Source organism: Phaenicophaeus curvirostris, chromosome 21 (genome assembly GCF_032191515.1).
Source record: "Phaenicophaeus curvirostris isolate KB17595 chromosome 21, BPBGC_Pcur_1.0, whole genome shotgun sequence".
Lineage (NCBI taxonomy): Eukaryota > Metazoa > Chordata > Aves > Cuculiformes > Cuculidae > Phaenicophaeus > Phaenicophaeus curvirostris.
In genome coordinates, this window is record NC_091412.1 from 9489932 (window position 1) to 9514794 (window position 24863).

Consider the following 24863-nt stretch of genomic DNA (forward strand, 5'->3'; position numbering starts at 1 on the left):
CTAAAATACAGAGCTATTAAGTTCTGGGATATGGTACAATGCAAAGATACTGCGATGCAGCCACATACACAGGATGCCAGGGCCAGTTATGCAAATAGAAAGGGCTAGTGAGCCAGTGTCTGCAATAAAAACAAGTTCCAGAGCACTCTGGGGTGAAATCCTAGAATCGATTACATCTCACGTTTGGGAGGTTCTCTTTGCTGATACACACATGCAGTGTTTGCGGAAAACCAAGGGGCAGTTGGGACCAAAGGAGACGCAGACTCCCTGCTGCAAAACTGCACGGCTACCTCCTTACACCGTGAGCGGCCTCATAACCTCCCACAGCATTTTTCACACGTAGAGGAAACCCCTCTCTGTAAGCGAAGGGTTAATATTAACACTCCCCAGTTTGCTCAGCATCTCTTTTGAAGAATGCACTAGGTTTATAAACCCCACACAACCAGGAGCCCCTCCTCCTCTCTCCCAAACAAACACACTCTGCAGAAGGCACAATAAACACCCAGGGACAAAGAGCAGCTGAAGAAAAGACCCCTGAACACAGAGGCTGTGCTGGGAGGAGAGCACAGAGAGGGCTCTGTGATGGCAGGGGCAAGATAGGGCCAGAGACAAAGGCTCCAGTGTTTAGGGGAAGAGATAGCAGGGACAGCCTGGCCAGAGAGCCAGCAGCCCACACAGCTTCATTGAGTCATCTACAGCTGGAGGCGCCAGCAGAGCAAGGCAGCTCTGGCTCCCCGGAGAAAAGTGCAACGCAAGCGGAGCAAGCGGAGAGGAGAGATTTTCCACTGCAGCTCAAATGGCTGTGGTGCGACTCCAGAGCTGAGAACCCACTTTGTTGGGCAGAGCTGAAGACCTCTGGCTCACTGCTCAGCCCGTTTCATAAGCCCGAGGGTTCCCAAGGTCTGGCACCCGTAAACCATAGAATCATAGAATCACCAGGTTGGAAGAGACCCACCGGATCATCAAGTCCAACCATTCCTATCAAACACTAAACCATGTCCCTCAGCACCTCGTCCACCCGTCCCTTAAACCCCTCCAGGGAAGGGGACTCAACCCCCGCCCTGGGCAGCCTCTGCCAGGGACCAATCACCCTTTCCATGAAAAATTTTTTCCTAATGTCCAGCCTGACCCTCCCCTGGCGGAGCTTGAGGCCATTCCCTCTCGTCCTGGCCCCTGTCCCTTGGGAGAAGAGCCCAGCTCCCTCCTCTCCACAACCTCCTCTCAGGTAGTTGGAGAGAGCAATGAGGTCTCCCCTCAGCCTCCTCTTCTCCAGGCTGAACCCCCCCAGCTCTCTCAGCCGCTCCTCATAAGGCCTGTTCTCCAACCCCATTCACATTGAGCTCCACAGATGAGTGAAACTTTCAGTATCAGCGCAGGTAACACTGCAAGATGAAGGACAACAGGGAAAGGGAATGGACCATGATGTGCTGTTCTGGCAGTGAAATACCTGCTTGGCACAGCTCCTTCTTACTCGGGGGCAGAGGTTCATGTGGGGATCTCCAAGCACCCAGGTGAGAGAGCCCAAGGCCGTGTTGGAATGTGTCTCTTGAACACAGAGCAGGAGAGGTGACCAGAGGAGAGCAGGAGAGGTGACCAGAGGAGAGCAGGAGAGGTGACCAGAGGAGAGCAGCCGTACTCACATGAGCCATAACCATACTGCGGACTCCAGATGTAAAATACACGTCACAAACAGCTACAGATGTTCTTTGATGGAGCCTAGGGGGTGGATTTAAAGCCTTCTGTTATGTCCTGGACTTCTATTCCACCTGAACTGCTTTTCTACTATTATAACAAATCTTTATGACAAAGCAAATGCCTCAAATAAATCATCTGGGGTTTCTTTGCAATGACATGACTGTCATCTGGTCAGCACATGACTGGGTAGTGGGTGGTGTTGACTAGGCAATATTATCTACGTTACAAGAAATAACGACACTACTACACACCAGTAAACATGGCACTGAGAAAGACACCTCTTCCTAAAAGAAACGTAGCACTTCTGGTAGCAATGCCAGTGTGCTTCTAACAGCCACCTGATGACAATCGCAACATGTTCCTGAGCAATAGAAGATGTATACCTAAGGATAACAATTAAGTATATTTTACTGGGATTATCTGTACTTCACCTGGCTGCCAACCAGTGCAGGCTCTGAGCTTACTCAACCCGTCCCATGTGTTTTGTAAGACTCCATGCTCTGCTGACATGTTGTCATAAATCACAAAGTATTTGCTATCCGTCAATAACCATTAACCTACCTAGTTTTGTCATGACACAGATGTGTTTACATATTTTCTTTTCTATGCTTTCCAAAACAGTGCCATGCAATACTGAAAAAACCAGACAGCCCAGAAAAGAAACAGTTCTCAGTGCATATGTACAGTGATAACAAAGCATCAGGCACAAGCACTACTATTACAGTCTATTTTATGGGTGCCTCTCCCCCTGAATGACCTTGAAATTGAGCAGCATAGCAGTTATAAATGGAACTGCCAACCCCACAGCCCGAGGCACCCACAGTGCAGAAATGGCATTTAGGGCTGTACAGCCACCCTGGTGACACGATTAGCTCCCCACCCCACAGCGGTTAGGGGCTATAAGAGACTCCAGACAGACACATGCCAACCAGGCTGCAGAACCCCATCTAAGGCTGATTTATGCTGCTGCTTAAAGTGGCTGGAATCACACACAACTTGACCTCCTAGAAAGTGCTGCTTGTTTTGAGCAGGGAAGAGAAAAATAATCAGCCCTGCATCTCAAAGGAGACATTCCTGGGGAAATAAAAAACCCACCCAAACCATTAAATACCTTTCTGTTTAGTCAAAATGGTGCTAGGGCATCTCATTCCCGTTTTTCACTGTTCATCCGCACTGGCCAACCTGTTAGCTTAACTATTCTCTTGCCAAGGTTAAGCACAACAACTTTCATACTGTCCCATGTTTCCAAGCTCAGGCTACACCTCTGTCCAACAGTGTATTTCTCGTTGCCTTTGCCCCCTACCTAACCTCCCACTCTCCCAGTCCCACACCCACCCTCCTGAAGAGCTCAGCTTGTGTTCCCCACTGCAGAGGAACTGGGAATTACTCATTAATTGCTCCACTGAGAGTTACTGCCTGAAAACCTGTTTTGCTCAGACTAAGGTCACCTCATCATCACATTCCTCGCCCTGGCGCGCAGTAAGAACTCCTCCATTTTCAGCATCAGCCACGCTATTCAAGTGTGAGAGTCAAAAACCCAGCATCTGTATAGAGGTTATCATTTTCAAAGTGCTTTAAAATTAACAGCTACTTGACTCAAATCATCTGAAACACATAATAGCTAACTCTACGTAACAGGTCAGGGAAGCAGCGAGATGCAAAATGCCTCGGCCAAGGTCACGGTAAGTCAGTAAGGATCAGGACCCCGGAGGTCCCGGCCGGCAGCCTGCTGTGCGGCTTTACCGTTTGCATCACTTTCTGCCAGGAAACACTCGCTGACTTTCCGCTAGTGTCAGAAACAAAGTGAGGCTTTAACGAGATAAAAGTTGACCCCTCATGATCATCTTTAGCCATTTTAATCCCATTTTCAGCACAGCGACAGGATTACTCTTCAGTTTTTCCACATAATGGTCTTTATTTGATCTAAGCTCTCCGCACCTGCCACATCAGCTCCCACAGGGGCATCCACAGCCAGAAGAAAATGGACTATAGAATGGAGAAAAGCAGTTCTCGCTCCCTCAAGGTGGCACACACAGGACTACTGTTCAGAAGTGAAGTCCACGCAGCATGGTGGATGTTAACTGCAGTGATGGCAGCGTAAGGGAAAGTAGGTGGCAAACATTTTACCCATCACAGAGGGACTTGCATGACATTTTGGAATGCAGATTCAACACACGCATCTGCCTTCACACCTTGTGTGCTCTGAGGTAGCACATCTCCTTGTCTTCCCAGTAAAGCACTAGCCCCGAAGTTACATTTGATTTTTAAGTATGAGTCACAGTTCAAATACCAGCTTCTCCGGTCCCATTGCAGAGGAAGAATCTCACTTGCGAAGTGACTTAATTTGACCACAAAATACACCTTTGGAAATGTTCCAATTTCTGCCTTGAATCTATTTTTTTTTAGAAGTGAAGTCAATACAAGATTATTTGTCACTGGCCTTCGTGCCATTTGCGTCCCACAACCTGCCCTTTCCTTAATCTTTCACTCCATCAGCATATTAATAAACCAAAGATTAATGCCATGGGCTTCTGCTGTTCCAGGGACCAAATTAACAGGGAATGTTGTGTTTTGTACTTTCTTCCTAAACTTTAATCCCGTCTACTCGTAAACTAAGAATAATAAACATACATTTTCTGAAGCATGTTTAAAAATCCACATTGAATTCATTGTTCCATAGTTTCAGCAGGTACCAAGTCTTCCTCATGTCGAGTTCATCCATGTAATTTAAGCACACTGACCACTGAATCATTTCAGCAAGCATTTCAGTCACGTAAGACTAAAGCACGAAGACAGATGCATCTTTGGTGCGATGTTTTTAAACAACGGATAACTTATTTGAATTGCAAGGGCAGGATAACAGAAAATAAAAGAAAGCTATTCATAGCACTCTGCAATGGTAAAGTCATACATTTCAGAAAGGCAAACTGTTGCCTGCAGACAAGTTTGTGCTCTCATGATTAACTGCTGCTCTAGGAGGACTGCTACACCTCTTTCATTCCCGTTCCTGCATTTGCAACAGATCAGCTATTTATTTCACTGTCTTGTGTCTCTTTGCCATCCCTCCCATCTCAAAAAGGGATAGCGAAACAAAAGAGGTAGCAACAAGAAATTATAGGCTAACTCACAGCCTCCTTCTGGAATTCTGCTCCTATGTGCCAAGCTTTTTAAATAAATTTTGCCATCTGAACAGGACTCCCAAGCCTCAGAGAGAAAAATGATTCCTGAGATACCTTGAGGGAAAGGTGAGTATAAATCAAGAATTTAGCAGAATGGCTATATAAAGAGAGCGCTATTAACAGCCCATGTTTGTAAGCAAATAAATATTTATTAAACATCCCCCATACAGTTTTACTGTAGCTGAAACAGATCCTTCTTGTCAGTTTTGGTTTTCAGCTTATCCTCTGGATGTGACTTGGGTAGATCCTGGACTCACTCAGGCTTTGCCAAGGTCTTGCTGAGGATGCACAGCAGCACTGCTAACACACAGCAACAGACGGGCACGAACTCATACGTGCTCAGCCTTACCTGGGTAAGACACCACTACTATTTTTAGCCGCCTTGGAGTTTCTTATGCAAAACAAAGCAGGGTCACAGGTGTACCTTAATCCCACCTGGTTTACAACACCTAGTGTAGGGAGCCAAAATACAGATGCCAATGTCTTGTGCCATTTCAGAAGCCCTTTAGGTATGATTAAAATACCCTCAACTGAGCTGAAAGGTTTGACAGTACCTGTGGGAGACCTGTCCTCTGCTCAAGAAGCAGACAGAGAGCAACTGGGATGCCTGAAGACATCTAGAATGCCACTAGGCATTGAACTGCACAGTCAGACTTTCGCAACAGACTTAGAAGCTAGGATTACAAGGCAGGTAATAGCAGCTGTAATGCGTCATTTTCAAAATCACTCCAGTTCCCAAGTACCACTTAGGTGATTTCCAGCAACACAAAGAACAACTTAACACAATGTATTAATATGTGACTTCATTACGTTGTTGACCTGAATATAATCCCAGTCAAACCAGAAAAGATAGCAATTGCACTCTTTCGACTCCCATCAATAATAGAGTCCACCTTACAGGGAGCCTAGTCGAATTTTATCTTCTTTTGTCAACCTGAGTGAAGTTTTCAAGAACCTTATTAACTTGGTGCTTAGAATCCCTCTTCCGAAGAGGCTGAACCACTAGGAGCTCGGAGCTTAACTGAAAGCCCAGGGGACCTGGCAGATCACTTTCACCCTGCTCTAGCATTGATCCTGAGATTGACACCGAGACTGATTAAAAGCGAACTAGGAATGTCCTTTGGGAAATTAAGCCTATACTTCGTGGAAGAGGGATTGGTGTACATTTGACTCTTTTGAAGTACTTTTTCATTAAAGGATTTCACAGTTCTGCACACACATCTACTTCACTGAAATGCCCTGCTTTTCCCTGCTCTTTCTTGGTTTTTTTCCCCCTTTGTTTAAGCAAATGAAACAGCTGAAAAACACCCTCCCTGCTAGAGATCTTCTGATATCCTGATTAACAGGAAACACACTGACATATTTCATCGTGGCACAAGAAAAAACAAACATAACTGCTGAAAAGTAGGGCAGCTCTAACAGAACCCTTACCTCTGCTGCTGGGCTTGTTCATACAGATATCTACACAGAGGCAAAATCCCAACACATGGTCTGCCTGCACTGTTTAACGCTCCTGTTCTGAAGCCTCGAACAAGACAACTTGATAACAAATACTGAATAGATGCATAGAACTAAATCAACTCATGATGAAGATCCGAATCAGTTCTAAGTGCTTCTTGAGGGTTAGAACAAGGACAAGACTTAATGTAGAAGGACAGATTTTCAGAGACAAAGGTGTCAAGAGACACAGATGAGTACCTACCATTATTTTCAAAACTGCTTAAGCTGTTTAGAACTTCACATTGTAGAGTCAAATATGTAAAACTTCTGCTCCCTTACTAGCTTAGGTAAAAAGTCAGTATAAAGAATGACACTATTATACTCTGACAAACTATTATGGCTTGATCTGCTTCATACACAAAAAGAATGAGCTGAATGCATTAGTTGTCAGCATTTTCCAGTGAACACAGTGTAGAATACTCCTTAGATAATCCTCAGTAACTCAGAAGAGCATACCATTTTCCATCTCCTTTAGGGTTGTCCTGCAGGAAGACAATGTTCTCTGCTACCTGGTCTTTATGCAACCACAAACAAAGCAAACCTAGGCTTGGCTAGTCATGGCTCTCCTGAATTAGTCTGTTTGCAGATTATTAGTCATAGAGCCAACACCTTTACAGGACAGCAACTCTTTGGGAAGGCTCGCCTGGACTCCACCCAACTCTAAAAAAGACAAGGAGATGGCTGCAGAACAAAGATGGTTTGGATAATCTAACATTATATAGAAGCATCTGCTCAAATAAGGCCTTCTACTCACTTAGCAGAAACACTGACACTAAAAAGCAATCATTACATCAACTCTTTTTTTTCTGAAGGATTTTAATGGCCCGTCAAACTGCCTATGTTCTCTGGGGAATAGGTACCATGTGCAACAGGAGGAAAAAGCTAAAAGCCTTAATGCAAAGATTTTGATCTGTTATCACTGTGGACAGTGCATGGAAGAAATTCAAGGACTGATGTTAGACAATTATATTACAAGGTACTAGGGAACAACAGATACTTGTGCTTGAAAAGTTGCACTACCAGAGGTTCCAAAGGAAAAGCAGCAAAAAGAATCTCGATCCAAGCAATTCCTGATTTAAGACCACAGACACCACTAACACTGGAGCTGAAGACTTTGTAAAGGTTAGCTTATTTTTTAAGAGGGACAGTAGGAAGGTATGAGTTTAGAGATCTCATGTGCTTCTTGCACACCAGAAAAGGCACTATTTTGGTAACTCAATGACTAAGTAATGACAAAACTACTTGTCATCATTTTAAATCTGCAGAGGAACTACTGGTAGGACATTCTTTTGAAGGGTGGCCACTGGAAGAGACTCTCCCATGATAGGAATGTAACCCATAGGAGAGATGATTTCGTATTTGAAGCATCTCCATTTATTTCAAATTTTAGCCTTTAAAACAAGCAAAAATGTACAGATGTACTGTCCAGGACTCTTATCATCCACAAAAGGTCCTATTTACATTGTCCCTTCAGTAAGCTGCATAGTGTTTTTAAAAGGGAAGGTACCCAGGGAATCTCTGCTACATGATTAAGGCATTTCTTAAACACCACAAATATTTTATTTTCAGATTGTTGGATTCCCCCGATCAATAACTGCCATCTGGTTTCTTCTTACATAGAAAGTCCCATTTAATTCTTCCCAAAAAAATGTTAAAATGCAAATAGAAAAAAGATCAGCTCTTCTCAGCATCTGGTGGTTTCAAACACAGCCACAACAAGAACCAAGGCTCAACTTCACATTGTCACAGCTCTATGCTATTACACTGGAAACAAGGTCGCATTCAGGAGGTAAATGAGATGAGATCTGATCAAAATCCTTTTCACAATGTCTCATTGTGAATTTCAGCCGACTTGCTTTCTTCCTTATGGGCCTGTTCACGTACAATTCCTCTCTGAATAACAGCAGGAGTGGTTAAAATCTCTTTATCCTGAGAGACTTGCCAGTGTCCATACAAAAGAGTTCCTCTGAACACTTCTTACTCTATTTACTTTGGTTTTCTGAAGGTTTGTTAAGTCTCAAATGAAAACTCAAGCTTGGATATGCATGCCCTGGGTAAAATACAGTTTTGTTCCTGGTACAAAACCAGTGCAGGTTGTGCTATAGGAGGGAACTTTTGCTCAGAAGTCTAAGGACCAAATATACATCTGTTAAATACATTGGCAAAGTTAAGAGAAGGGAAGAATTATTCAATGCATACGTATCCTTCACTAGCACACCGAGACTTTGCTTCCATAAATACAAATTCCCTTTCAAATCTGCTCAAGACAAGAAGCACCCAAGGGTCTTCCCTGTGCCCTAAGCCTCTGGCACCCAGAGAATCATGAGGGTACCACTGTGCTCACCTTTGAAACAAGGTACACAAAACCTAGGGAACAACAAACGTACATCGTATCTGCCAGCGCGGGTGCAGATAACAAGTGCAATCACAATCTAACACCGAGCTGCTTTGGATTTCTAGAGTCCCCAGCAACTCGGCACAACAAACACCGAGACAGCCAAAGCAAATGGTCCAGCAAATGTTCAGAGAAACTCTATATCTTACTGGAATGTCCCCCCTGGGTAAACTCAGGCATACTTTTTTGGGAACCATTAATACCCGTGGGCCTGCCAAAAATTTTAGTCACTTGCTAACAATACCCTTTGTCAACCTTTGAAAAAAAGAAGGACTAAAACAAGTCACTACAGAAGAAAAGAGCAGCGGAAAATGCCTTTGCCCAGCACTTCTGAACACATTGTATTGGGAAAGCATGACCTGAACCCTCCAGTTCAGGAATGCTGCCCTGCGCTCGGCCAAAAGGCCAGGGCTGACTGAGCCAAGAGAACTCCTTTCTTCACGAATTCGCAAATCCTAGTAAGCCAGAAAGAGTAGGAAAAACGGGATCAAAAATAGAAACATGAAAGGAGGTTCCTCCTCCACCCCTGAAACACAGGGCAGAAATTTAAAGCTAGAAGCCTTTTTCCTTTGTTTGCTTAATGCTTAATAACCAGTAAGCACTGCATTGGTATCACAACTGCCTTTTGTTTACTAAAATGTGATGACCACGTAATAAACCCAGTTTTATTGTCCCTTCCAGCCTGCTTCAGTGAGGGGGTGGGGAGGACTGCAGTTTAGTTTCCAGAGCTCAGCCAGAGCTTTAGCTCTGCATTGTATAGCGATAAGGGAGCCCGCTCGCACTGTCCTGAAGAGCTGACACAAGGAATTGAGCTGAAATCATTAAAACTATCAACACAAGATGAGAACATTGAGAAAAGGAAGGAGACAGAAGGGGAGAGAGGAAGAAATCTCATAGCTTAATGAGATGTTTATCTATTAAAAGCTGCCCACTTCAAAGCAGGAAAAGCTTCAACTTCTAGAAGAAAAAAAAGGAGCTTTTAATTAAAAGATCAGTCAAAGATTTTCCACAGTCAAGCAGCCTCAAAGAAACTATGTGTGGAGGAGGCTGAGAGTAATTTCTAACATGATTAGTCCATTCTTCAAACTAAACAAGGGTTTATGAAAGCGGCACTTCTCCAGATCTAGAAGATAAGGACTGTGGAAAGATCCTCAGTCCCTCAAAGAGCACAACTGCTTCCCTTCCAACGCCCTCATCCTCACCAGCTTCTGCTTGGGAAAAGCCTGGAGAAACACCAGCAGAGCTTCATTCCTGCCGTCTTGTGTCGTGACAGACTGTAAGCCTAGAACTGATGGACAGTCAATTGATACTCCACTTTGGGTTAATCAAAGTTACTGCCATGAACATTAAGAGGCCTGGAAACATCACATGAAATATTTCTGTACATTGCTTTACCCAGCTGAAAGCAGGCTGTCTTCTGCACAGAACCTTCCATTACATGAAGGTTTAAAATCCTTTGAAGATGTAAATAAATTGCACCACTTCTCTGGAGTACTCTTTTCTGTTCAAGGAATATCTGCAGAAGGGAGTGGGTATGACCCCACTGCATCGTCCCTTCCCAGCATTAGGATATCAGTGTTATGGCAGAGTATTACATGTTCCTGGGAATAATACTCAGACCCACTTCTATTTGGTGATAGAAGTTTTTTATGCTTTCCTTTTTGTTTTCTGAGAAAGCAGGATTTAGATGATTTCCCCTTGAAGAGGTAAAATGTTACTTTTTCTCCACAGGCTGCAATTCAGCAATTATTCTATCACACCGCAGACAAACACCAGGGGTATGGCACTCTCAGCAAGCTGATGCTGTGAGCTTTCTCCAAGCACAGAATACCAGTCCCTGCAATGACTGGTGTTCATGGGAACTCACCACCTCATCCCTGCTTACCAGCTGTTAATTGTGACTAATGGACCTTACTGCTGAGCTGGTTCTGTTTGGCACAAGCGTAGGGAATTACCTCTCCTTTGTTTCAGGAATCACATGGTTTTGTCTATAAGAGTAAATATTCAGATGTACTTTTCAAGGTCCTTCCCTTTCCTGTCTGACAGAGAAATAGGTTCCTGGCAACAACTCTATCATCATCCACACTATTGTGTAGAAATCATCCCTACAAACGTGATTACATGACACATAATTATAAGGTATTACAAGGATTTCTCCATCTTCAGTATAAGCGTTGCAGTGTCAAAATGCAAACGAACTTTAGGGTGCGAAAAACACAAAATAATATCCTCCATATGCAGGGAAGGAACCACCTTTGCATTGTACTTTGTTCAAGGTAATTAAAACAGCTTTCTGTACTTACTACAGCATGGGACTTCTCCAGTCAGTTGGACTGGTCAGAGACAGCTCAGACAGTGATGATCAGGAAGAAAATATCCTAGCTTCTACCTTTCTTGCTATGGCATTTCAAAAGCATTACCTTGGTGTGTTCACATGTGTTTTACACACTCCTTTTGAAACAGCCTTGTATTACAATGCTTTTGCACAAACCTTTTAACTTAATGGTTTCCTTTAGAAAGGCAAAATGCCCTTTTACCTGTAAAGCGTAAACAGGTCACACTTAAGATGCTGCAAGAAAGTCATGTGGATTTACGGGTTTTTGTGTAGAATTCGAGAATCCAGATGCAGTGCCCCAAGGCAGAAGCTGTGTAGAAGGGCAGTGTCCTCAAAGGTGAAGAGTTTCCTGTTCATGAAGTTATCCTGAATATTGGTCACCAGTCCACAGCAAAGAAATGCAGAAGAAAGGTTAAGGATAAACTACAATTCAGTAGGTGAAGAAAGAAAAGCCAGACAACATAAGTACAATATGTCAAAGGACTAACTGCAGTCCATCCCTATGGCCCCTTTCCATATATTAATAAATTACTTCACTGTAGTTACCGGTAAAATTCTTATTGCTTCAGTAGTGTCCTACTTTCACGGATGATTTTTAACAGCCAGCACCAAAGCATCCATCAGGACAAGAATATAAGAGGAACATGGCCATGAACGTATTTACTTAGCCCTTAATATTTTTCCTGTGCAACTGAAAAATTCCAATCAAGATACAAAAACTACATGGTAACAAATGGAAGAATATACGCCCTTGTTTCAGACAATGCATCCCCTACGCGTGCTCAGAACCAGACCCTGCAAATTCATGTAAGCTGCACGTTTCCCCAAGGGCACATTTTTCCATATATCAAAATCAAATTAATCTGTCACAGCGTTACATTTAAATTTTAAAATAAACAGCTTGTTAGTTGTGTGCTACACAGACTAATTAAAAGGGCAGAAAACTGCAGCTCTGTGATTCTATAGCCTGAGAGAACTGACCGGTGAGCGCAGATCATCCAAGGACAGAGTACTCTGCCTCAGAACATGCAATCCATATCTATTGATGCTTAGAGAGAAACATTACTGCTCCGTGAAATACAACAGAGGGAACATTTCAAAAGAGATCTGTGGATTCTAGGGAGAAAAAAGTTGATGCATGGAAAATGTAGCAGTGTCTATTATCGTCAGAGATCCTCAGTTTTATAAAATGTTTAACCATCTTGCTCAAATCGCTTGAAGATGTAGCATAGGAAAGTATCAAAGATTTGTCAGCCTGCTAGTAGCACCCTGCGAGAATCTCAGAAAAACCCAAGTCCTCTGCAAGCAATAGAGTGCCAATGAAATCAGAGAAATGCTTCACGTCAGTTTTACAATTTCACGTTGTTTTGAAAGCTACACTCCCTGTGGAGATTAGGAGATTTTATGAAGAGTAAATTAGTAAAATAGAGGAAGAATTGAAAAGAAGAAAAACATAAAAGAAATTATTTTGCTGAAATACTAAATACAAGACTGTTTCTGAACAAGCTCATGAATATCCCCAGGGCTCTGTCTGGTTTCAGTGGGAAGACCAGGGTGCAATACTTGCCCAAATTTCCTTGGCTAGCTTTATAACTTTAAGTTCTTGAGGAGCCAAATATAACCCAAATAAAAACCAATCAAGCTTTGGGTTTTTTTCTCTCCAAGGCCAGCATCACTCTCCCCTCCTTTCACCTTCTCCCCTCATGTGAATAATTTAATATTGTGTTAGAACCAGCACACAGTCACAACCACCCACTGGCTGTTTCCTTATCACTGCCGCTGTCAAGCCAATTGCAGCACATTAACCAAGCTAATAAAACAATCATCAAGAAAACTAGTTTTTACATTTAGTATCATACTAGACCTGCTATTCAGAGATCCCAAAACAGCACCGGCACTGGGGCAAAAGCACAGTCTGCAGAGCCGTAACCATAGGACAAGCTCCTACTGACTCACTCATTCAGTAAGATTCCCAGAAGCTCCCTGCCTTCATCCAAGAATGGCTTTAATTTTCATCAGCAAAACAACCTAACACAAAACAAAATGCATAAACCACATCCTGCTGCCTGCCATACCCTAAAAGTTCTTCTTGTAAAACCTTCGGTCCAGGCCACCAAGCACTCCCACTCAGCACATCCTCCCAGCCAACGCGGAAAACTGCTGTAGAAGTCCTTGCCTTCCTATAGGATAACTTATTGATCTCCTCCATTGATTTAGCATTCACTGTCCTCTCATCTTGGGATCAGGGGATCTCAGCTTATCACTTAATTCTGCCTCAAAGAGACAAGCAGAGGCAGCAAGTTACTCATGCTCATGACTAAATTCCTCTAAGAGGCCAGTCCAAACCGTGACACAGTCTCTTGGCTGTACGCGTTTCACTGGCTGCAGAGCAGAAGAGACTACTGCCATTTGACATCTGTTTGTTGGTACCTCTCAAATGATTTAACTGTGTCAGTCCAGTCAAGTCACACCACAAGATTAATCAAAAGAGCTGGTCCTAGCTGGCCTTGGAAGAGAGGCTTAAGTAAAAATTACCCTCCAGAGGAAAATAAACTTCTTCAAGCCCAGTTTAATCAGCAGCGTGTTACTACTCTGAAGAATGAGAGCATTTGTAAAACCCCCATGCGAGAATGACTCGTGGGAGGAAGAGGTGACTAAGGAATTACACTATCCACTGGAGAGCAAACTGTGGTTTGCTGGCTCCACTGAGAACAGAAAGTCTACGGCTCGCTGCCTGAGCTTGAAGAGGACATGACTTGCTGTCGGTATTTCCATGAAAGCTGTTGTGTGATTCATTAGCTCTGCTGGCCCCTCTCTCCTCCCTCCCCTCCCCCAACACCATCATTAAACTCATCTGTTCTCTGGAGCTCTTGCTTGGCAGAAATGGTGTGCTGACATGTAACAGAGTGAAAATGAATGGCTCCCACGTTTACAAGAGAGGTGAAAGGAAGAGAAGCAGATGAGAGCGACTCAAGAGAGAACCCAAAACCAGAAAAACAGAAATCACAAAAAATAACTTATTTCTACAATGCCTTTTATCACAGAATGCTTAGAGTTGGAAGGGACCTTAAAGCCCATCCAACTCCAGCCCTCCTACCATGGGCTGGGACACCTCCCAGTGGATCAGGTTGATCAAAGCCCCATCCAACTTGGCCTCGAACACCTCCATGGATGGGGCAGCCATGACTTCTCTGGGTGACCTATGCCAGGACCTCCCCATCGTAACAGGAAAACATTTCTTCCTTTCAGTACTGGAAGCTGCTCTAAGGTCTCCCTGGAGCCTTTTCCTCTCTAGGCTGAACTGCCTTTATCTTGAAAGACCCTGTGTGCTTTACAAACTATATATCCTATACCAAGAATCCCTTCTTCAAACATATCATGAAGCCATCCCTATGCCAGGACAAAACAGACATAAGAAAACAGATCAATAGAGGTTTAGTGCACGCACTGACATTTGATATTCTCATCCAAGCCATGTAAGCATGTTTTACAAATAAGCACAGTCCTAAAAAAAAGCCCAACCCTTGGATAACCCCACCCGTCACCTTGTTCCAACTAGAGAAGTTAACGTTTCCAACTCAACTGCTCATTTCAAGAAAGTTTTTGTATGGATTGAGTCATTTTTTTCCACCTCTTCCCATAGATATTAATCATCACATCACCTGCAGATGTTTAGAGGTCAAACAAAACCTCACCATCACCATGTCAACCAATGTCAAAGAAACTTAGCTTTCCTGTTCTGAAATAAAGGGTGCCTCACTATTTCCAAGGCACACAAATGTTTGAAAGGCTGCTTCTCACAATAAATATTGGTGCACTGGGTGATGTATTCTTCCACGCAGCTCCCATGAACTGTTCCCACTCTCACAGGTGCTCTGGCCTGTGTTTGCGTATACTCATGGTTCCTTCAGCACGAGGAAGAGAGTCTCCAAAGCAGAAAAGTAACTCTACTGATGAACTGCAGCAATATTCACTACTTTTATATCTTTTTCTGTACTACCTTATAGGAGTTTTCATTCCAAACCTCCACGCGCTTTATAAATATGAATATTGAGAGCACTCGGGTATAACAGGGAAAGCAATTGCTTGCCCACCCTTGCAATTAGGAGTTTTGGCAAACGACAGATGTAAATTTGGGTCACACCACAAAAGCTCCTACAAATGATCGTAAAATGGTTTAAAATAAGTTTAAATTAGAAGTCAGAAGAAGCCTGTAGAACCTAACACTACTACAAGCAATTTCCTCAACTCCTTTTTAGGCACTTTTACACTCTTATCAATGTGTAGATTAACTTAAAGAGATGATACTGAGCTGTTTGCCTTGTAAATCATCTAATCATCTGTCAAAACCCCACCCAACTAGACACAAGCAGTGGATTACTTTGCAAGACAGTGTAGGATGTCTTCCCTTTCTCCATCTTCCCTTCTCCACCATCCCTCCCCTCAGCTAGCCGTATTTCTTTCAGATTCCCTTGTATTAACGTGTTAACTTCAAACCGCTCAGCCTGGTGGCAATAATTTCCTTTCCCGTTCCTTTGACAGCACTGACTAGTCCACCCAGAGCCTGGGGTTATCACAGCTCTATCTTTGTATCCCAAATCTTGATTGCTAGCTGTAGAGTCATTATCACTCACACAGACACCTCAGACTGAAAATGTCTCTTCTGGAACCTGTATTGTTTTATTTAGATTTGATAATAAAACGTATCTTTGTAGCCTTGCTAGCCAAAAGCTACCCAACCCCATAGCCTATGACTCCTATTTACACTCAACAGAAAAATCTGTTAAAGCGTAACACACTCTCATAAGTATATGAAAATAAATATTTTACTCTAGGTAATATAGGATCAGATTTTTAAAGACTTCAGTGTCCAGGTCAAGATCTAATTGTCTGTAGTTAAAGCTGAAACATAAAATAGATCAATGAAGATACCCATTTTGGGTTTTATGTTGGTTATTCCAAAAGGACCAAACAGAATTCACCAGTTACTTAAGATGCAGGTATTCCTGAATGAATCCAACAGAAACAAAGCCCAACACAGACATGACCACGTATTTCTTTCTGATATGAAAACCAAGTTTTTGCATCCTCGTTGTCAAAAATCAACAAACTCTTGTTTCAGATGTCTCTACATCATCCTGACTTCCAAAGCCAGAGCTCTCACACACAACAAGGAATAAGTTGTCAGAATTTATCCCATCAACAGTGATGTTCCTGAACATTTTTTCATGAATAAGCAGAGTTTTGAGCATGCAGTTCAATACAAAATGCTCTGGTTTTCAGTCACAGTCATAGTTTACAGTGAGAACATAGTAAAACAAGACTGAGTACAGCCTACACTTAAAAACTGAAGAGTTTAAAAATGTTTAGGTGCAAAAGAATCAACCCCCTTTCCCTTTCAATAAAACAATAAATCACAGGACAAGGGAAAACAAAGGATGAAAGAGGTTTTCACACACACACCCGCAGGGGGTCTGCACGGCCATCTATCATCCATGTTAATAGCAATAAGCTGTTCAAATCCCACCTCTGGCCCTGCAAAATCCCAGACAGGTTTCTCAATCCCTGATTAGAAATTAGCAGCCTAATACCCTTATCCATCTCCCCCATCAGTGTCAATGCTCCCCAGCATGCTTAGTTCCAGCAAGACTCCTATCGCTGGCAGCAACACTTTCCAGCCTAAAGTTTAACTTTCCCTTAGAGCAGCATTTCTGCTGGTGGCTGGATACTGGCAGCTTTTGTGTTCTTCAGTACTCTGCTGATCAACGCAGTGCTAGAGAGTTCTCTGGTTTAGTGTTTGATAGGAATGGTTGGACTCGATGATCCGGTGGGTTCTGGGCCCCTCACCACAAGAAGGATGTTGAGGCTCTGGAGCGAGTCCAGAGAAGAGCAACAAAGCTGGTGAAGGGGCTGGAGAACAAGTCTTACGAGGAGCAGCTGAGAGAGCTGGGGGTGTTTAGCCTGGAGAAGAGGAGGCTGAGGGGAGACCTCATTGCTCTCTCCAACTACCTGAAAGGAGGTTGTGGAGAGGAGGGAGCTGGGCTCTTCTCCCAAGTGACGGGGGACAGGACAAGGGGGAATGGCCTCAAGCTCCACCAGGGGCGGTTCAGGCTGGACATTAGGAAAAAATTCTTCACAGAAAGGGCCACTGGTCCCTGGCAGAGGCTGCCCAGGGAGGGGGTTGATTTCACCTTCCCTGGAAGGGTTTAAGGCATGGGTGGACGAGGTGCTAAGGGACATGGTTTAGTGTTTGATAGGAATGGTTGGACTCAATGATCCGGTGGGTCTCTTCCAACCTGGTTATTCTATGATTCTTCCAACCTGGTGAGTCTATGATTCTACCTGCTGGTCCAGCACTCCCTGGCACATCTATTGTCAGAGATCCTGGGCCGGGGATGCAGCGCTGTCTGCCTCTCGCTTTCCTTCACAAGGGCAGATCAGATACCTACGTGTTTGCTTTTAAAACAGCCCCTATGTATCTGATCCCAAATTGTAAAAAAAAAAAACCCTGATCAAGCAATAGCGACTTTAATGGAATTTTGTGAATGAAATTCCCATGGCAACAGTAAGAAACAGAGTGCCAGGAAATACAACCGACTCCAGTTTCTGTACATGGGAGGGTGCTAAGCTGGAAGAGAAACTAAGAAATAAACAGCAGACACCAGTGTGGCTGCTGTTGTTTGGGGATTTTTTCCTCGCTCAGCATCTGGTAACAAGCAAAACAGATGAAAAGGCAAGCAAAGCAGCACTAGAGCATGAGGAAGGAATTAGCAGCCCTCTCAGTGCACAGCACAGCCGTCCGGCACAAGGGGAGGCAGATCTACCTGATACCAGCGCCTGGCTTCATAAAATCTGCTCCTGATTAACATGCAGAGCACCGCACAGCCGAGAGGACAATGGTGGGCAGACCGGCCACAAAGGCATCATTTTAAATTGGAAGGCCTGGGATTTTTCAGGTCCCAGGCCACGAACAACGATGATGAGGGGGAAGGCAGCCGAGCTGTGGATCCCGAACGGCACCAAGATGAGCTCTGGAACTTTTTTAGCTGCATCATGCAGCCTATATAAAATAATCTGCCAGGCAGCCAGGCGCCTCCCTTGCAGGCACGCGGTTCAACCAAGGGATTTCTTTTAGGACAGCTTCCCTGCAGGGTGGAACAGCGAGAGAACAGCGAGAATTTCCCCAGCAGCCTCGCGGCGGGGACCGCAGCCCCTTTCCCCCCGGGATGCTGCGGTGAACCCCCCCCCCAGCAAACCCCGCACGGTCCCTTACACACCTTGGTCGTGCTCCTCGGCTCGCCCCGGCTGGTTGCCCATCCTCAGTGGCCCCCGCGGCTCTGCCCCGGCCGCCCGGGGGGCTCAGCTCATGCTGCCGGCGGCTCCGCTCCCAGCGCCGCCGCCTCGGGCGGCTCCGACCGGGATCTTCCTCGTTGCCCGGCTCGGAGCCCGCAGCTCACGCCGCAGCCGCCGGGGCTCTCCCTCCCTCCCACCTCATTACAATATTATGCACCGAAGGCCGGCCTGTGCGGGTAATTAGCTGCCTGGCTGCTGGAATAAAAGGGGGGGGGGGGGGGGAGAAAGGGAGGCAGAGAAAGAGCTCGGAGATAAAGAACGAGGGGCTGGCCGGGCGGGGTGAGCCTCCCAGGGGCGGCCGGCGAGAACTGCAGCCGGCTCCGAGCTGCCTCTGCTTCACACGGAGCTCCTGCAAGCCCGGCACCCGGGGCTCCCCACTCCAGGCCCGGCACCCGGGGGCTCCCCCCTCCAGGCCCGGCACCCGGGGGCTCCCCCCTCCAGGCCCGGCACCCGGGGGCTCCCCCCTCCAGGCCCGGCTCCCGGGGGCTCCCCCCTCCAGGCCCGGCACCCGGGGGCTCCCCGCTCCAGGCCCGGCTCCCGGGGGCTCCCCCCTCCAGGCCCGGCTCCCGGGGCTCCCCGCTCCGGGCCCGGCACCCAGACGCTAGGAACTTCCAAACCAACAGGCTGGAGAAGAGAAGGCTGTGGGGAGACCCTAGAGCAGTTTCCAGTACAGAAAGGGGCTCCTGGAAAGCTGGGGAGGGGCTCTCGATGAGGGAGTGCAGGGATAGGACGAGGGAGAATGGCTTTAGATTGGAAAGAGGGAGATTTAGGCTAGAAATTAGGAAGAAATTCTTCACGGTAAGGGTGGGGAGATAGCGGCACAGGTTGCCCAGGGAAGTTGTGGGTGGCCACTCCATGGAGGGGTTCAAGGCCAGGTTGGATGGGGCTTTGAGCAGCCTGATCCAGTGGGAGGTGTCCCTGCCCGTGACAGGTGATGGAACTGGATGGGCTTTAAGGTCCCTTCCAACCCAAACTGCTCTACAATTCAACACAATGAGATGCAGCTGGGGGTGAAGAAGGGCAGGAGGAGCCTCAGTGAAGACAAGAGCGGCCGAATGCCTCCAAAGCAAAGATAAAATTAATTTTGTCCCAATTCGCAACACCCAAAGCACACCTAACCACAGAGCCCTTTTTCTATGTACTGAGAAGGGGAATGAATTACTCAAGGTGTAACAAACATAAGTCTTTCAACACACTTGTCAAATGACAGGACTTATTTGCCAGGCATAGAGTTTCCTCAGAGCCAACACTCGCAACACAGCACATAAATTCGAATAACTTCTGAAAGTTCAGATTGTAATCCATGTTCAGAAGTATGAAGATGCCACAGAATTCTCTGAGATTTCCTGTGTCCAGATAACTATCAGTCTCTTCAGAAAGCAAAGGCCTGAAGAAGTTAGAGATGCCAAGCAGGACCTCCACGGGCTGGACCTTCTGGAATAGACTGAACTATACTGAATGGGCCCTAAAGGTGGACACTATCAATACCAGCGTTCACACTATCATGCTCTACTTCAATTAAGGCTAAACATTTTATGAGCACTAAGTAGATGGGAAAAGAAATATAGAGAGATGTGTATTTCATGCTTAGTAGTGGACCCTAAAGGATTAGGAATATAACATCTACGTTGAAACCCAGAAGAGGAAATGGGCTTTTTTAACTATGCTAAAACCTAAATTTTTGCTGTGAGGATAATTAGTGAGGTCATAGTGAAGTTCACAGCATGGAACTGCAGCCTTCCAGGAACCATTCTGAGATGTATCTGTCAATCCCTCCCTCTTTACAGCATTAAAATCTAACGTAAGCTGCTGAAAAAAACAGTGGGGGAGGAAAAAAAAAAAATCATACAAGGAATGCCAAGCCCTCTCCTGTTACGCATACTTGTTAGACCAGGTCAGCTCTGCGTTCCTTTCTTTTGCTTCCTCCCATTAAGTGCAAACACACTGGCACTCGGCCAAGGCACTCTGGCCATGATACATTTAGGCCTAGAGAATTTGTGTTAAGGATCATTTCTCTTCAACCCAGCTGAAGGGAAGCTGATAATTAACCTAAGGCAGGTAGGCAACGCAAGGTTGTGTTGACTTTGCTGAACAGCTTCACTAAAGAAGCCTGAAAAGAAGTGACAACAAACCGAGATTGTGGATTTGTTCTATTTCTGGACCATGCAAGCCTGCTCCCCTTTCTGTTGAGGGATCCCTAGCGAGGCTTTTGAGATCAACACCGTTTGCTTACAGCTGTAATAGATCTTCCCCATAAATGCTCCTTGAGCCAATTAACTGTCAACAAATTAAGGAGTCGCTCATTACAGTTTTTAAGATTTAGCATTTTAGTATCCCTATCACACACTGAATCCTCTTAGCTGGCTCAGGTCCCAGGGTGGTAAACGTGTGCCGACAGAGTCATTCTCAGCAGAACATACAAGATAGAAAAGGTTTTCTATTTCACAGGTTGTTTTAACCAGAAGTTGCGTGCAAAAATCTCAGAATGCGTTAATAGAGACTCAGTGCAATAAACACAAATTGTGCAGTAGATCAGGACAGCAACAAAACTGGAAAAAGCACATACTGCAGACAGTGTTGTCAGCAGAAGTTCATTCTTACTTGTTTAATAATGCAACATGACTGCAGACAGCCTGCGAATGCATCTCAAAGAAAGTGTTATCCTTAACAGGATCAGGTTGCGGAAATCCCAACAGACAGTCACCGAATACATTGCTCTCACTCCATCCCCTGTTATGGAAGAAGGTTCATACAGTACAGCCAACAGCAGAGCAAAAGCATAATTATGTCAGTCAATCTTCACATGCCACCTTCAGAACAAGAAGAGAGCATCCATCAACAGATCTCTACTTCAAGGAATTGTGGGACTGAGATCTTGAGCCAACAGATATCAGTTTAATGACAAGACCACTGCTATTTTTTCATTAAAGAACTAAGGTCCTTTCAGCCCTTCTGGAATAAGTGCTTTTTCCCAATTAAAATATCCTACCAGAGGAACATATTCATCATCAAAGGGGAAAACTCATCCTGAAGAAGTTGTGTGAAGCAGTGCCTGTTCCAAGCCATTCTAAGATGTAGAACTGTCCACGGGTTACAGAAAGAGCAAAGATTAGAAGAACGTGTAAATTTAACCTGGCCACAAACATCATACCTTTGCAGCAAAGGCACTGTAAGGGAACATTTACATTGGAGTATGCAGGCTATCGCAAGAAGAAAATATCATTGTAAGGAGAAATAAGAGAAACTTGACAAGTAGCTGCCACAAACTGAATCTGGAATGCCAAATTTGATCTACCTCAGTTCTTGAGCCTTCACTTTAGAAGTTGGTGGGTGAAATCTTCTAAAATGGTGCTGAAACTTAGCCTGGTCACTTGATACCTGGGGAAATCACAGACAGAGGAAGTATTTTGCTAAGTAATGTCAAAGAGGTTAAGGTACAGATTCATATTTGCACCAATGTTACAACCAATCATGCAGATATTTATAAGTGTGTGTAGATGTCAAATGTGCACATCCAGCTACGTGTAGAGCTAGGGATGTAAATGTAGACATATATTTCCACACTGTTTTGCACCTTATGTTCCTGCAGTACACCTTGCCTATTTGAACAGTATCTTAACAGAGCAACTGTTTTTGAGTCCATCAGTTTTAGAGCTAGGATCTCTTTTTTCTTTATAAGAAAGAATAATTATGCAAGAGCTACGCCTTGCACCTGGAAAGGGTAGCAGAACGCAATCAGCTTTCCAGATCAAGTTTTAAAGCATATTTATTGTTCCTGGGAAACCCCAGATGATCAGTCGTTTGGTTTCCAGTGAAGCCTTGTGGAACAGAACGTACCAGGCTCATTAGTGTCTCTCACCCTTGTCTCTATCTTTCACAAGAAAGACGAGACAGTAACGAGACTGAATGCAAAGTGCAGCAACCTTTCTACAAACCTATAGCAGTCTTTTGATGTGACAAATCACAAAAAGCAGGCCCTGTCAAAAACTGATGTATGGGAGAGCAAGAGGGCTCCAAGGTCAGACAGCTGTCCTTCAAAAGAAATCACTTTCCTTTTTCCTGTTCTAATTGGGGAGCATTAGCATCTTATGAAGAATTAAACTGCCAATTAGATTTTTCCAAGGCTTTTTTTAAAGAAAGCTCATATCAAGAAAAAAACTTTTCTTGAATTTTCTGACCACGTACAACGGAAGAGGCTTCTGGTCTGGATTAGCTTCACATTAACCTAAACGGTTACCCCCCATCGGAAAGTGGCAAACAATTGCCAAGCAGAGAAGTCAGCAGAAAGAAGATATACAATAAATTTGATCGATTCCATATATTACTTTCAAACAAGAATCTTGAAGTGACAGCCCTATAAACATGCAGGAAGCTCTGAAATCTGCAGTCTGCCACTTTTTTGCATTTTGGTGGGAAGGAAGCAAATCTAATGAGGGATACGCGCAATAAAACCACACACCAGTCTCCGCTTGAAAAAATCCGGGGTTCAGCTCATTCAGGTTGCACCAGTGATACTTGCACTTCCCCAGCACTAACACCAACACTGGCAGTGACCCGTCAGCCTCATTTAGTTAAAGCTTCTCTTTTCTTCCAAAACATTAAAAGCAACACAAGAACTCTCTAAGCTCGGTTTTAACATAAAACTAAATCGCTACTTCAGGATGGTACATGGAAAGATTTTGGATAAGGAAGCTGGATTCAAGACTATTATTTCTCCCTGTGTGTCATTTCTCATTACTTGGGATTTCAAGACTGCCAAGCAATTACAAAGCCAAACATCACAGCAGAGAACTTCCAGCCAGAATCCGTCTCCAGTTCCATTTGCTCAACTCCACTTGCCGAGAATGGAGCCATGAGATTGGCCTCATCTCTTTTTAAGTCGCTTATGATTTACTGCGTTAGCTTCCAACACGGCAGAGAGGGGCACTTGTGTCAGCAAAAGGCTAGAATGAATAACTTCAACTCCACCAAGGGCAGCAGACAAACAAGCCTATTTAAACAAGCAATCTGGATGTCAATTATTTATTACCTGCAGCATTTGGAACACGTGCTAGTGTTCAAGGTCAACACACAAATGTTGGACAGTCACATGCAAAGAACAGATAGCTAAGCTTTTTAAATTATTATATCCATATCTTGTTTCTTTTCATTTCTCTTACACAATACCGTAACACTGAGCCACCAGAGTATAGCTGGAACTAATATAATGTAATTTCAGTAAAATAATCAAATCACTCACTCGAATAACAAAGAAAACCCAATCTAAAAAGCACAAACAAGGCAGGGGGGGAAGGCATGTCATCTGCAGTTAAGACATGAAAGGAAAATGCAGAACTGATCAAGCCAATTAAAGCCAAAGAAAGTGGTTTCAGAAAGAATTTTCAAGATTTACACAGTTGATTATGTACACAAACATCTGCATTTCCAAACTACAGGAATGGTCTTACTTGCATTAACTCCAGAGTCAGTTAGTGTTGCAGTGTAGTCTTGATCACAATCAGACACTATTTGGGGTGCCATTTCAATAAAATATAGCAGCTGAAACAATGTTCTCTCTTTTTCTACTTAATGTTCCCAGGAACATGTTGTGCTCTTTATCACATCTGATTCTTAATTTTCCTCTTAGCAAGAATACACTGTATTATAATGTGCCCGCTGGTGTTTTTTCATAGTGTGAACATCGAAAAGTACCATTCAGGTTTGTAACCTTGCTCACTAATATCTGGCACCTTTCAGCGACCATGACAGTAACATATTCTCAGAACATACCCAGATTTCCAAGCATCCTTTTGGACTATGGAACCACTGTGAAAATTAAGATATGCAAGATAGAGATCTTTTTATATACATACCTGTAGATGGCTCCTATATGACCTGGGACACTTCTCTCTAGGTTAAAAGGAATTTTAGAGGGGCAGCACATCTAGTCTTAGTGTTTGTCTATAAAATATATATATAGCTCCACACTTGGACTCTTTTTGCCCAGCACTAATATTTCCATTGATACATCAACGTTGATGCAAAGCAGTATATGAGGTCAGATCTGATGTAATTTAAATTGGCAAAACAATACCCAAGCATAACTTGACCTCCACAAACCATTTTATCCTTTGAATATAAATTAGTCCTTATCATAAATCCTAACACTTCTCCAATCCCGGTTATAATACATGCATGCAGAAGAGGGCTCTCTATTCCAGTGCTTTGGATCTGACATATGTATTCCATTCTGGAGTCCCTGCAGTGCTTTTTCCCTGGCTGCATTCCCAGGATCCTATGCTACATCATCTGTACAGGTTTTCTTCTCACTGCGTTACTCCTCCCAAGCATCTTTTGCCAGCAGCATGCCTCTTTATTGGCTGGTGAATCTCAAATGCCTTTGGATACAACCAGTCACTATTAAATT

The 24863-nt window shown here is 44.2% G+C and overlaps 1 protein-coding gene across 6 annotated transcripts in view; it reads right to left on the bottom strand.

The window, feature by feature from the left end:
* The window catches only part of SPECC1 (sperm antigen with calponin homology and coiled-coil domains 1), a 90529-nt gene that overhangs the window by 43281 nt on the left and 22385 nt on the right, over nucleotides 1-24863 (bottom strand). Inside the window, exon 1 of one of the 6 annotated variants that reach the window (XM_069873867.1) lies at nucleotides 18382-18539. The exons of the other annotated variants lie outside the window; for them this stretch is intronic. Coding sequence (XP_069729968.1) covers nucleotides 18382-18421 — 40 coding nt within the window. The 5' untranslated portion in view covers nucleotides 18422-18539. Of the gene's footprint in view, nucleotides 1-18381; nucleotides 18540-24863 lie in introns of those variants that run through there. 6 annotated transcript variants of the gene reach the window in all.